This window comes from Rhinoderma darwinii, chromosome 2 (assembly GCF_050947455.1).
Source record: "Rhinoderma darwinii isolate aRhiDar2 chromosome 2, aRhiDar2.hap1, whole genome shotgun sequence".
Classification (NCBI taxonomy): Eukaryota; Metazoa; Chordata; class Amphibia; order Anura; family Rhinodermatidae; genus Rhinoderma; species Rhinoderma darwinii.
In genome coordinates, this window is record NC_134688.1 from 175,058,862 (window position 1) to 175,073,276 (window position 14,415).

The 14,415-nt window shown below is 39.5% G+C and overlaps 1 protein-coding gene across 3 annotated transcripts in view; it reads left to right on the forward strand.

The window, feature by feature from the left end:
• ARHGEF7 (Rho guanine nucleotide exchange factor 7) overlaps nucleotides 1-14,415 on the forward strand; it is a 149,497-nt gene that overhangs the window by 41,145 nt on the left and 93,937 nt on the right. For 2 of the 3 annotated variants that reach the window (XM_075852516.1, XM_075852517.1), the window contains exon 6: nucleotides 5,749-5,837. In XM_075852516.1, the coding sequence (XP_075708631.1) occupies nucleotides 5,749-5,837 (89 nt within the window). Of the gene's footprint in view, nucleotides 1-5,748; nucleotides 5,838-9,268; nucleotides 9,382-14,415 lie in introns of those variants that run through there. The other variant, XM_075852518.1, reaches the window with a different exon arrangement.

Sequence of the window (14,415 nt, forward strand, 5' to 3'; positions counted from 1 at the left end):
GAAATAAGCAACTTTAAGAGTTATTATTGCATCAACTGTACAGCTGAGTGTAACACAATGGTACGACTGTAGGCAGCGCTGCGTTGGGATGTTTCGATGCATTGTAGTTATTTGCTACTCTAACTACACAGCTATTCGTACTATATGTGCAATCTAATATTTAGTATTGGTCATTTCTATATATTTCTAGCTGCTTTAGCATTACTTAACCCTTTTCGGCATGGGGTTTTTGTGGTGTTTTTTGTTTTTTTTTAATATTCATTTTTCACCTCTAGTGGATCGAACAATTTTCACACTTTTGACACTTGCAAATAAAAAGTACACCTCTTGCACATTGTTAAAATTCTGCTCAGCCTTTTATGCGCACATGCAACTTTGCATCAGTGTAATTTTTCATTAAAAAAAAGTGCATAAAAATTGATATTTGTAGCTTAAAGTGTGACCCAAACAGAAAATTAGAGGCATTTCACATTGTAAAAATGAAAGCTCATGATCTGCGGAGTTTATTCATACCATTTAGGCCTAAGTCTACATGTACATATCTTTATAATATCACCAGAATTGAAGAGACCGTAAAATTTCGTTTTAAGCTGGAAATGTAAAAAAAAGTAACAACCTATAAAATACAGGAAATAAACATTTTGGAAATTGAGTTCACCACAAAGCAGACAACCCGACCGTTGCAGATGTCTTGACGTTCTGTTAACAGCCTTCTCCACCGTCACGTCACTTTGTAACAAACAGAAATCATTTAAAAAAAATAAATAAATAATGCATTAAGAAACTGAAAACTCACTTACAAGCAGAGTTGTACACACAAAACGAAGTAAAAAATAATAGATCAGGGTGTGCAAAGTTCATACATACCACAAATATCTACATCAATAAAAGCTTGTGCTATCAAAAATGCTGAAACGGAGGATATTCAATATTTGTCCATCATTCACAAATGTGTTAAATGTATATTGCACGCCGCAAACCGCTACTATGCTTTCAAAATTGACATGTTTTGGAGAGCATACAGCATGCTGTATATAAAAATACAACTTAATAATTCATACACACAAGCACCTTCATGCAACTTTGCATTAAAGTGGTTTTCCCCACAAACACATATATACCCCTATCTACAGGATCAGGGATAAATGTGTGATAGCTGGGGGTCTAACCACTGGGACCTTGAAGTGTACCATGAGAATGGCGCGCATTCTCGACCCGCGCACCATTCCTTTTTATGGAGCTGCCGGAGACCACAAAAATTGCCCGAACATTCAACTTTGCGACTAAAATGCGTGCTCAAGAAAACTGTTTATGCAAACATAATGTAGTCTTCAAAAAAAACTGTAAAATGTGGAAAGTACATACATACAACACATGTCTATGTTCACAGGTGCGCGTATTAACTAAACGCCAAAGCCGAAGGCATGCGCCAACTGATTTTTGTATTCGAATTATATTCAGGATTATATAGGTAATATAATTTTGCACCCCCCCCCTCCCCCGTGCGAAACTCTAATCATAATTAACAATCGCAAATGCCTAAGCCTAATCTAATACATTAATTCAGACTTTTAACCCCTTCCCGACATTTGACGTATGGCTACGTCATAGACGGGTAGTGGAAGTATGGAACAGGCTCACGGAGCGAGCCCTCTCCATACGATGTTGGTATCTGCTGTATGTTACAGCCGACACTTAACAGTAACGAGTCAATAGCGACCGCAGCATTTAAATAGTTAGAAAGAGGGGGGCGACTCCCCCCCCCCCCCATCTAGCAGCTCATCGTGCCCCCCGCAATGCAATCGCAGGGGTAGCGATGGTTGTTATGGCAGCCTGGGGGCCTAATGAAGGGCTTAATAGAATCTTGACAGAAAGACGATATACTGCAATACCTTAGACTTGCGGTATATAGTGCAAGCAATCCAACGATCGCTGGCTGAAGGGGGGCTAATAAAAAAATTAGTACAATAAAGTTTTTTTTTTTTTTTTTCTTTGTGAAAAAATATATATATTAAAAGTAAAAAAAAACAACACTTCTCATTTTCCCTCTAGAGCATTGTAGAAAAATAAAGAAACATAATTGATATTGCCGCATCCGTAAAAGTCTGAACTATTACAATATATCATTATTTAACCTGCACGGTGTACGCTGTAACAATATAAAATGTGAACGCCAGAATTGCTATTTTTTTGGTCACCTAATCTGCCTCAAAAAATGGAATAAAAAGTGATCAAAACCTTGCATGCACCCCAAAATGGTAGCATTAAAAACTACCGCTTATCCTGCAAAAAAATAAGCCCTCATACCACTTAATTGACGGAAAAATGAAATGGCTATGGCTCTCAAAATTTGTCGACACAAAATATATTTTATTTTTGACACTTATTTTTTTCCTTGTAAAAGTAGTAAAACATAGAGAGAATTATATATATATATATTTTGGTATTGCCGTAAACGCATTGCCCCACAGAATAAAGGTAACATTTTGCTTTAATTGTACGGTGAATTCCGTAAAAACGAAGTGCAAAAAAATAATGGAGGAATCGCTTTTTTAAAAAATTTCTACCCCACAAATTTATTTCTCCCGTTTCCTAGTACATTATATGGTACAATAAATGGCGCTACGAAACTGCAAAAATCAAGCCCTCATAGGACATCGACGGAAAAATGAAAAAATTATGGCTTTTGGAAAGTGGGGAGTAAAAAACTAAAATGAAAATCTGATCGTTGTTTACGACTGGAAGGAGTTACATTTTATTGGGTGGAACTATTTGGAAACTATTGTTTATGGCGACAGTCAGAGGATAAACATGTTTTTTCTGACTGACTGAAAGCCTTTCCATCTGTCAGAAATGTATAAATGTAGAATCGTTGCTGTCCAATCTGGGTTTATTGCTATAAAATCGAGGCAAAACTGTTTTTTGCTAAATAGTGGGTAGGCGCCTGTGTCATGGAGTCAATAAATGGCTTAATTAGGTGCAGAGGGGTGATTAGATGACAAGGGCTTATCTTCTCACTCCTTTTCTGGAAAAAAAGACACCCTCTATGTGACAGAGAGCAAGTATGCTCTCTGATAAGGGAGTTCGTTACCCTTTCCCCTGGTGTCATCTGAAGCCATACAGGGACAGGAGGAGAATCAAAGATCTCACTCGTCTCCCTGTATATTGCCAGAACCTCCCTCAGAGCCACCCCTCTCCTACTCCACACTAGCTGAAGGAAGAGCTTCAAGAATTTGCAGCTCCCACTTCAACCTGCTGTAGCTTGGGCTAGATCGCGGCTTTAAAACAAAACCAATATCGCTGCCCTAGTCTGAGCTATAGCCTCTAGTAGCAAGGACGTGTCCGATACTTTCTTGGCTACTAAAGTGCCTTCTGCAAGAATGTATGAGGTGTCCTTGGCATTGAAAGTTTTAAATTCTATGTCCACCTTCCCCACATTAATGCAACCTCCTGATTTAAAATAAAAAAATATCACTGCATGTTAAATAAAAGCACCTTAATAATAGTAGACTGTAATATCCGTAAACAGTGTGTATGGCTTTAAGAGGTTGCAACATAAACCGCAAGGCAAAAAATATATATACAGACCAGGACAAAGCACAATGCCCCTGGGACAAGTATCATGGGACATTAAGTTACCAGAGCTACATACAGAAAAGTGTCATATGGTAAAATACATGTTATAAAGTGGTCTGAGTTAGGAGGTGGTGAGACTAATTTCATAAGTAGCTGAAGTAATAATGCAATGTTCATCTTGGTCATTGATATTAGAATCCCACTGTGTGCTGTCTCTTGTCTTCAGTCCTGACGTGATGTTGCTGTTGGTAAGCATGTTCTAGTTGGTCAGTTCGTTATCTTTTGCAGCTCTAGGCACAGAGATACATAGGTCTCTAAGTTTTTTGCTGGAGGAAAATTCAAGGATTATTTTTTGCTTTTTCATGGTTGCATTCCAAGAGTCGTAACTGTTTTTGTATTCTGTCTATATAGCCGTATAAGGGCTTGTTTTTTGCGGGACGAGTTGTATTTTGTAATTGTACCATTTTTAGATGCTTATAATATATCGATTAACTTTTAACTTTATTTTCGGAGAGTATTGAAAATAAGCAGCTATTCCAGCATTGATTTTCACGTTACAAATTTACGCCGTTTACTATGCAGCGTAAATAACATGTTCACTTTATTCTATGGGTCGGCACGATTACGGGGATACCAAATATGTAGAGGTTTTATGTTTTTCCTACGTTTGCACAATAAAAAGCCTTTTAGAAAAAAATTACTTGTTTTTGCATCGCCGCATTCCAAGAGACGTAACGTTTTTATTTTTCCGTCAATGTGGCCGTATGTGGGCTTGATTTTTGCGGGCCAATGTGTAGTTTTCATTAGTACTATTTTGGGGTACATAGGACTTATAGATTAATTTTTATTTAATTTTTTATGGGGGGGAATGGGAGAAAAGAGAGAATTTTGCAGTTATTTGCGTTTTTTTTGGACGCCGTTCATCCGGCGGTTTCATTAATGTGTTCATTTTATTGTTCAAGTCGTTACGATCGCGGGGATACCATATATGTGCATGTTTTATTTGTTTTGACACTTTTACTAAATAAAACCACTTTTTGGGCAAAATAAAGTCGTTTTATTTGATTTTCACTGTAATTATTATATTTTTTTTTTTCACCAACTTTATTTAACTGATTGACATTTTTTTTTTTAGTCACACCAGGGGACTTCACTATGCGATCTGCTGATCGCATATATAATGCTTTGGTATACTTAGGCAATAATGCTTTGGTATACTGTCAGTGTAAAACTGACAGGCAATCTGTTAGGTCATGCCACTGGCATCGCCTAACAGGCAGATGCTGAAGGCAGACCCGGGGGTCTTTGTTAGACCCCCCGCTGCCATGGAAACCCGACGGCGACCCGCGATTTGTTTGCGGGGGCGCCGATGGGGTGACAGAGGGAGCTCCCTCCCTCTGTCAAACACATTAGATGCCGCTGTCACTATTGACAGCGGCATTTAATGGGTTAAACTGCCGGAATCGGAGCGCGCTTCGATTCCGGCAGTTGCAGCAGGAGCCAGGCTGTGTATAACAGCCGTGCTTCTGCCGCTTATCGCGTGATTACAGTCTCAGTACCCGCGCCATCACAGGACGGATATATCCGTCCTCCTGCGCGAACTAGCAGCTGCAGAGGACGGATATATCCGTCCTTCGGCGTTAAGAGGTTAAGGCCACATTCACACAGCAGTATTTATTATACTTCTTCTCTGTGTAGGTTTCATTCCTGGTTTTGGCTTCTAAATACTAAAGCAAAATACTGCCGTGTGAAAGTGGCCTAAATTCAACAGTGCTCTATGGATAGTGTTTTTGTTTCTTTTTTCTTATATATGGGTGACCGCTTTAGGTCCTGTTCACACAGAGTTGTTTGTAGGCAGAAAATAATCTGCCTCTGAATTCCTTTGGGAAGGTCAGCAGGCAAAAAAACAGCGAAAAACGCTCGGAATTGAGCGCCACACGTTTTTCTTCCTCCCATTGCTTTTAATGGGCGGTCAGAGGCGGAACCGCGGCAAGAAACGACATGCTGCTTTTTTTCCCCACAAGCGGCTAAGAGCCGCCTGGGGAAAAGAATGCATCTCCCTCCAATGGGAGGCGATTTCGGCCATTTTTTGGCGCTGATTCCGAAACGGTTTCCAAGTGTGAACATGCCCTTATATTTACAACATGAATTTTTTTTTCTTCTGTTCTACAGAAAAGCCAGTATCTCCCAAGTCTACAACACTGAAAAGCCCTCCAAAAGGGTTCGAGACGTCTGCAATCAACAAAAGCTACTACAATGTGGTGAGTTTACTCTACAGAAATATCTCTCTTTAGAAGAAAATGTTTTCATTTGTTATGTTTGTCAAAAATGCTGGTTCTGTCGTTGCAGTGTTGCACCCAGAGTGTCAGTTGCAGATTACATTTTAGTATTTTCAACTACAAGTGTTGTGCACTCTTAATAGCGAGTGTAAGTTTAATCTTCAATTGGTCTACACTAAGGTTGATGGCCACACTAAAGCATAATGAGGACCCTGTCCCTGTAAAATCTGTTTCTTCTCTTCCAAATAAATGCTGCTTCCCCATAGACACATTGTCAATATGCATTTATTTTGCAAAAATGTTAGGGTTATGTTTTTAGCTATCCAGAATCAAATGTCTTACCAAAATATTTTTATATTTTTTAAATGTTCTGTTTAAGCATTCCTCTTAAAATAACATCTAGCACAGATTATATTTGGCTTGTATCATTTATATGATTTCATTTGGTTAGCTGCTTCGAGCAGTACATTATAAAAGTATACATAATTAGATTCTCGATGTGCATGTTACATTATTATACACCGTCTGAAAGAGACTGGTATTTACGTGAAGCCTAGGGCTCTGTTCACACTAGTGTTTTTAACAAAAGCCATGGCGCCGCGATGGGTCCGTCATGCGACGGATCAAAGCGGTGACCGATGGACCCCATTGACTTATAATGGGTTCTGTCGCTTTGACTGCACTATTCTTGCTGTCGAAAGTAATGGAAACACCAAAAGAGGCTTCACAACGCTACCCGGAACAGAGCATAACCCGTAAAATAACTTCAAAGTTTCTATATATGAATATAACACTCTATACACAAGCAGCTGTTATTTCTGGGTATACTTGCCAGACATGCCAACTTTTGGGGGGATTTTAGTATTACATGGCGCCCACTGGAGGAACAAGTAATTCATGGCCTAGTCTGTCCCCAAAGCAAAAGCTGCTCTTTACTACAGGTCTCCATTATGATTCTAAAAGGTTGTTTTTTGTTTTTTTTCCTACTCTTGACAAATTTTAAAAAACAAAAGGGTTTTAAGCAAAGTTGGAGTTTCACATTCACATCTGCAGGTAACCGTTCAGAAAGAATAGGCGGTCTGCTGTGGTTCTGTGCTTTTTCATAAGGAGCAATAAAGTAGATGATCAGAATTTTAATTATTAATTTCAATCATGTTGGAATTTCTTACAGCCACACGCATGGTCATTAGGACAATGCTGCCCTCTTGTGGTTTGAAATCTCTTATGGCTTGAAATATCAATGCTTTTATTCTTGTATAGAACACACCCGTTCTGTGTCTCAGAGAATCTCATCTCTACATCGGTCCTTAAAAAGTAGGTTACTTATATTGATGTATAATTCAAGTATGCTGTTCTATATTGCCATTCATTGATAAACCTTTTATTTTAGTCCTATAGAGATGCAGAGATACTAGAATAAATATGGTTTATCAACATGGTACATACCAAAAATATACATATAGTTGTCAAAATGGCTTGCTAGAAGGAAAGTAGTTTTGAGTTTATGGGTTTAAATCCATAGAGGGTATCTTCTGCATGGGGATTATATGCACTAATTGTGGTTGTTTTTATTTTTTTATTTTTTTCTTCTAATGGATATATTGTCTTTTTGCTTTCAAGTTCATGCTCATTTGCTGCATATCATTCAAGGGTCATTTATTTGCCAGAGGTTGAGCAGGGTGTATATCTAATGCCTCTAATCCAATATTAATGGAACCTAATTTTGGATGATCAAATTCTGGTTCATTACACGGTAGAAATGTTTACTTATAACAGTAGACACGGGTTTTATGGGTTTGTATTTTTTTTGTTTAGCCCTCTTATGCATGAAGAATAAGGCAGCTTTTCAATTCCATATTTTAAAAAAAGTCTCCTTTGGCACCCACTGGCCAAAGCACCGCTGCAAGTAAACGCTGTAGCTGCGCTCAAGTCCGTACATGCCCTCCCCCTTACTCGTTCTGTGCAATATACGGGTTCCCCTAAATGGCATAGAAAGCGTGTCCTCATTGCGTCTTTGTTGTATACTGACAGTTTGTGAGACGGTTGCAATGGGGAAAAACGGATGTCCCATATATTGCACAGATTGGGGGAGGGGGGCACATATATGGACTTGAGCACCGCTGCAATCCTTTTAAAATCAAGTCATTTTTATTACAGGTGCAACACAATTAAAAACCCCTTCTTCCACTTGACGCATGTGATATATAACATACAATTTTGATGCAACACAAGAAATTCAGTAAAGGTCTTTATTGTAACAATCGGTACTCAATGTTAGTTGTTAGTCATCCCACGTCCCATACAAATATTTTGAAAACCTCCATTAGTCATTGATTTCACACATAATCCAATCCCCCACCACATTCGGGTAGATCTATGTGTAAAACCCATGGCTCCCCCTAATGTCCTGTCTTATGAGTGAAGAAGGGGCCAAAACTGGCTTATGTAGCCTAAGGGGCCCATACTGTCTCAAACAATTGAGGAAATCTTTAGATGCAGTAGCACTCCGTTCAGAAGGTGCCGGAGGAAGGACATTTAAACATGGAATTGAAAAGCCATCTTATTCTTCAATTAAATAAGATGGACAGGCCAAAAGGAGTAGTCTCGTAAACAGAAGAATCTCACAACTGGATACCTCTGTTCTTGTGATATTTCAGTCACAGTTCTATGGCAGAAGATGTCGGACTATAAAGCCAGCCGAAGGCTTGTTCGACCAACCGCTATTACTCCCAACTCCACCTTAAACGTTCATGCTTGGCCGAGCTTACATATTTATTTCAATGGAGAAGGGGGAATAAGTCATTGCTAGACACCTCTGGCAGCAGCTTCTCTCCTGCTGGAAAAAGGGATCGGGCATGTTGAAATCCCAATAGCCGATCCCTCTTTCCTCTGATATCTGCTGTTGGGGGAGGAACAAGAGGCCCCATACGCACAAGATCGGTAAGTCGTTCAATCACTCCAAAGTTGGCGGATTCAGCTGAGGCTATATTAAAGACCTTTTACTATATGTATACATATAAACGCATAATACGCAATAAAAGTAGCCGTTTCCCAATAAACATGAATTTACAGCCTTTTTGTTTACTATATGCCGCTTTTTTGTAAGATTTGGTGAGCATTGCTCTGACTGTTAGTTCATAACTGTAGACACTTCATTGTACTCTGAAGAAATGATCTCTTGGTTGATGTTGCTATGAAGGGTCTTATTTTTCACTGATGTCTTTCCTGTTTGCTGAAGTTCTGTGTGAAATCACTGCGAGTTGTCTGGAAAATCCCCCCTCCCTTTGTTCACTGGGATGTCTCCTAGCTGTGATGTCTTCACCATTCATAGCTTCCTTGGCATGGGTTGTCTATCCTGTGCTTTTAACAGCTAGGCTCTGTTTCAATACTCTGCAATTCCGCCGGAGCATCAGTGGGATGGGGAGGCTAACGAAAACTCAGTTGCTGTGTCATGGGGTCTTCAATGAGCGTTCACAGTACTTGCAGCCCACGCACGGGGATATGGCTGAAGAGAGGTGCAAGAGAGGTGACTGGTATTCTGCTTGCACTACCACTGCTTTGTTATATGTGGGATTTACCGTATACAATAGTGTTACTTTGTTTGTTGGTTTAGGTTTTATTTCATGTTTATGGTATAATGATCTATTGAATTATTTAGCAAATACTATTTTATGGTTTTCATCTTGTTGATCATATTATTGCTACTTAATTTGTGAGATAGTAATTTACTGCTTTACATTAATAATATTGCTTGCCTGTCATTTTCTACTTTTAGGAGTGTGCTTTTGTAGGCTCTGTTCACACCTCGGTTTGTTATTGTCCATCAGGCTTCAGTTGCTTTTTGACGGTCAGAAAAGGGTAGCATTCTGCAATATTGTATATAACAAAAAAAAAATACTGATACATGACGGAAACATGATTGATCGTCAATAGAGGAAAAAACTGATTCGTCATGACTGATCATATAACTGTCCTGTCACGTTTGTCATGGCTCCTGTAAAAAACGGAAATCATGACACAAGTGTGAACAGCGTCTTAATTGATTAAAACACTGTTCTTATCCATTGTGTATTTTGTGTCGCTCATTTTTCACTGCCCCTTCCCCCTGCGTTTCAGCCTTGTCGCCAATGTCAAGTTGGCTATGGCCAGCTGACTGCTTTGTGGCATTTCTGAGATACACGGGTATGATAGAATAGAGCCAATTTACTGTGAAGGTCAACAATTAGGTCCTGGGCAGTGAATGAACAACATTCAACAAAAATGTCCTTCTTCCTCTCTGTGTAGTTTGAAATGAATGGGAGCATTGAAGGCAAATGCACAGGCTGCAATGTAGACACAGAATAAAACATCAATGCTTTCTGTCTGTGCTATCTAGTCAGAGCTTTGCACTATGAATATTGAAAGCCTTGGTGTATAGACTGGTAGATTATATTTTATGCTTGTAGATCTCTGTGTTCTATTATTTGTCACTTGTGTCATCAAAGTCAATCTCTATGTAGCCTTATTAGATGTAAAGAACATTCATGTTTGTCATGACTTGTACCAAATAAAGTGAACGTCGCTAGTTTAGAAGGTGCAAAGAGACTTTAAAGAAGTGACTCGACACAGTTGTGATGGCACAGGATCTGAGATTTTATATGTAAAGCTGTATGACGTATGGTATGGATGATGGTAAGTGCCACCAAAGAGACTGTGGCACAACACTTTTGGTTGAAAATAATTGAAGCCTGATGTGTTCAGCAGTTTTTTACAGATGAAAAGATGCTATTCCATCAAGATCAACCTATGTTCGTAACTGTCCAACTGCCTTAGTTCTTTAAAATGTGGAAACTAAGCACAATGGCTTCCATGCGATCTAAGAAAACCTACTGTTATGACCGCTCTCTGCATGTGACAGATAGGAAATCTGTGAGTTGTAATGAAGCAGAATTGGATCCAGGACCGTGTAAAAGGAACATGTATTTGCAAGATCTGCTCTCGTAGTGATTTATAGCTGGGCAAGACTGGCAATGAAGTCAAGGCAAACTATGGATGTGAACAGAGTGTGGTTGTCTTTAGCCTTCATCTTGTGTTTGGTGTGCAAGTTGGTAGCTAGTGGAACATGATGACCTCTCAAGTGCCTTGTCTGATATGAAATAGCTGACTCTCCACAATACTCTGTATTCTGTTCTGTCACACAAGCTTTATATGCAGTATATTTTCGTAACTGCGAAGTCTCTAAAATGTAAGTTTTGTATGATTCAACCAACATACATCTCTCATGAATTGTCTCATTCTAGTTCAATGAATACAGTACAGCCTTGTGACGTAAAGCAGAGTATATTACGGTCACATATATTCCATAGATATTCTTACAGGGTGACTAGTTATCGTTTGGTGGTTTGTAAGATTTAACGATGTCCAGCAGCATGCATACATTTGGCTGTGCTTCATACTATTGTAGAATATTTTGCCGTTTTAATGAACCATCTTATCACTACCAGCATAGGTATGTGATTTTATGTTCGTTACAGACATGCGTATTTTCATATGGAATAAGTTTATCAGAGATTTAAACCGTGTGATAAATTTTAGTATACCATCATTATTAAGGGCTAATAAAATGATATATTTTTTTTTTTTATGTTACAGGTGCTACAAAATATTTTAGAAACAGAAAATGAATTAAAGAGTAGGCCCATTCTCTGGGACTGGTGGTGGTAGACAAAAATTTAGGGGAGGTGCCAGAGGTAGGAATAGAGGCCGAGCCAGAGCTTCTTCCAACAGTGGTAGTAATAATTTTTTATCCAACATTCCCCCCGTTTCCCGCTACATGCTGAGGGGACAAAAGGATTTATAAAGGGAATAGGAACGGATAAGTTACAAACAATTAATTTATCGGAACATAATCTGTCCATCTGAGATCATGCTTTTAGAGAAGGGACTTTCATTTGTCCCCACAGTAAAATTTGATTCATTTACCTGGATCAAGGATTTGAATTTGTTTGCTCGTAAATTAAAATGGATTACGTTTTTCAAACATTACAACAGGAAAAAATGTCTGGAAATGGGTCTAGAGGAATCTGATTTAGAAGGACTAGAAGCACTGGAAGGGTTACTTGAAGAATCAAGTAGAACCCCAGGACTGGGTCCTTTTACTAATCTCAGAACTAGAAGTAGGAAGTTGCCGCCATTGGGAGATTTTACCAACGTAGATCTGTTCGTAGATTTGGTGGGTGAAGAGATCAAAGCTTTGAGTCAGGATATGAGGGGCATTGATAACAATCTGTCTTGGTCTGAACGTGTAGCTCTTACCACTTTGGAAAAAAGACGTAATATCATTCTAAAAGCATCCGATAAGGGTGGGAACATTGTGGTTATGAGTCGAGAAGACTATAAGAAAATGTGTGAGGACATATTGCTCAATCCTGACTGTTACACCATTCTAAAAGATAACCCCACAGCAGTGTTCAAGAAGGAGCTTTTAGGTATCCTGCGGGATGCAAAGAGCAGGTCTTTGATCAGTGCTAGCGAATTCAACTTTCTATTTCCTCAATTTCCTATTATGGCATGCTTTTATAGCCTGCCAAAAATCCACAAGGGCTATCCTCCCCTACGTGGTAGACCCATTGTATCAGGTATTAATAATCTAACCCAGAATGTGAGTACATATATAGACCAGGTGCTGCGTCCGTTTGTGCTAGGTCTCACATCATATGTACGTGATACCATGGATGTTTTAAAACAAATTGAGGGTATCACTTTGGAACAAAATACATTTCTGGCGAGTTTGGATGTGGAGGCTTTGTATTCCTCCATTCCACATAGACTTGGCTGTGAAGCAGTGGAATACTTTCTAAAATCTAGGGGCACTCAATATGTGGCTCATAACCAGCTTGTTTTGCAATTATTACACTTTGTGTTAGAAAGGAATGTTTTTATCTTTGAAGACCGAATTTTTCATCAGCAACGTGGTACAGCAATGGGGAGTCCCACTGCTCCCACGTATGCAAACTTGTTTCTTGGTTGGTGGGAAGAGACAGTGGTCTTTGGGGATAAATTTGTCAAGTGGACTTCCTCAATAGGTATCTGGATTAGATATATTGATGACGTGTTGTTGCTCTGGAATTCCACAGTGGAGGAATTCAATAATTTTGTGGCAGCCCTTAATACAAACGATTTAGGGCTCCGGTTCACATGTGAAATCAGTGATCAGGAATTATCTTTTTTAGATCTTAAGATAATTAAAACTAAGGAAGGCACAATACGTACTAAAGTACACCGAAAGGAGACGGCAACCAATAGTTTCTTACAATGGAACAGTTGTCACCCCTATCCTCTCAAACGTGGGATTCCCAGAGGCCAATTCATGAGTACGCCGAAATTGTAGTTCAATGGACGATTTTGAGTCACAGGCACATGACCTCACAAACAGATTGAAGGAGAGGGGCTTCCCTAAGGGGGTAATTAGAAAGGCCTATGAGGGAGCGAGGGATGCAGATAGGCATAGCCTTTTAGTCCCTAGACAACGTCAAGAGGAAAGGGTCACTAGGCTCATAGGTACTTTTGACTCCAAACAATCTGAGATCATGGAAATCCTCAAGAGGTATTGGCGTATCCTAGGAGCCGATGCGGACTTGGCGGATCAGATAACACAATGGCCTTCAGTCACGTTCCGTAGAGGTAAAAACATCAGGGATAGGGTGATGCAGAGTTGTTTTGATCCAATAGGGTACTTGGTTAGACAGGCAGATACCGGGTACACACAGATGTGGTAGTTGTAGAGCCTGTGATTTCATTCAAAGTGGAAAAAAATTCAAAAGTGTTACCACCAAGGTTGAGTATGATATCCGAGATTTTGTGAACTGCAAAACGGCTGGAGTTGTCTATTTAATCACATGTCCGTGCCCACTGAATTACGTGGGCAAGACGATACGGCAGTTTCGGCGCCGGATTAGGGAACATGTTGGAGATGTTACAAATGAAAGAGATACTTCCATATCAAAACATGTGCATGCAAAACATCAAGGCAGGGCAGAATGTTTAAAATTTCAGGCAATTGAATTGGTACGTCCTCCGAAACGGGGAGGGGATTGGGATAACCTCATTCTGCGTAAAGAGGCCCAATGGATCTACAGACTGGCTTGCGTACATCCTGAAGGTTTAAACGAGCAAACAAATTATACCTGTTTTATTTAATATGCAATCCATATCAAGTCATAGGGCTTTTTTGGTCCTCTGGGTGGGGGTATGGTAATGCATTCCTAGTCCCAGTGTAGTCACTTGTAATATATCAATCAATAAGTAGCAGGTATGGCAATTGAGTCCAGGAGTGTGTCATATGTTTTATGTGAGGTTTACAATTACGTCGTTCTTCCATCCATATATTATGTATTTTCAGGGTAGGTGTTCCTATCGTGGTAGTCAAATTGCGGTCCTGAGCTGATCCGCAACATATATCCAACCTAATAGTGTTATACTCCATCCTTGAATAGCATGAGGCTTTGTGTAGCAAACAGATACTTCTACAGCCTCCCATTGAGTCAGCATGTTCTGTGTTGTTTACATTGTTACTTCCGGG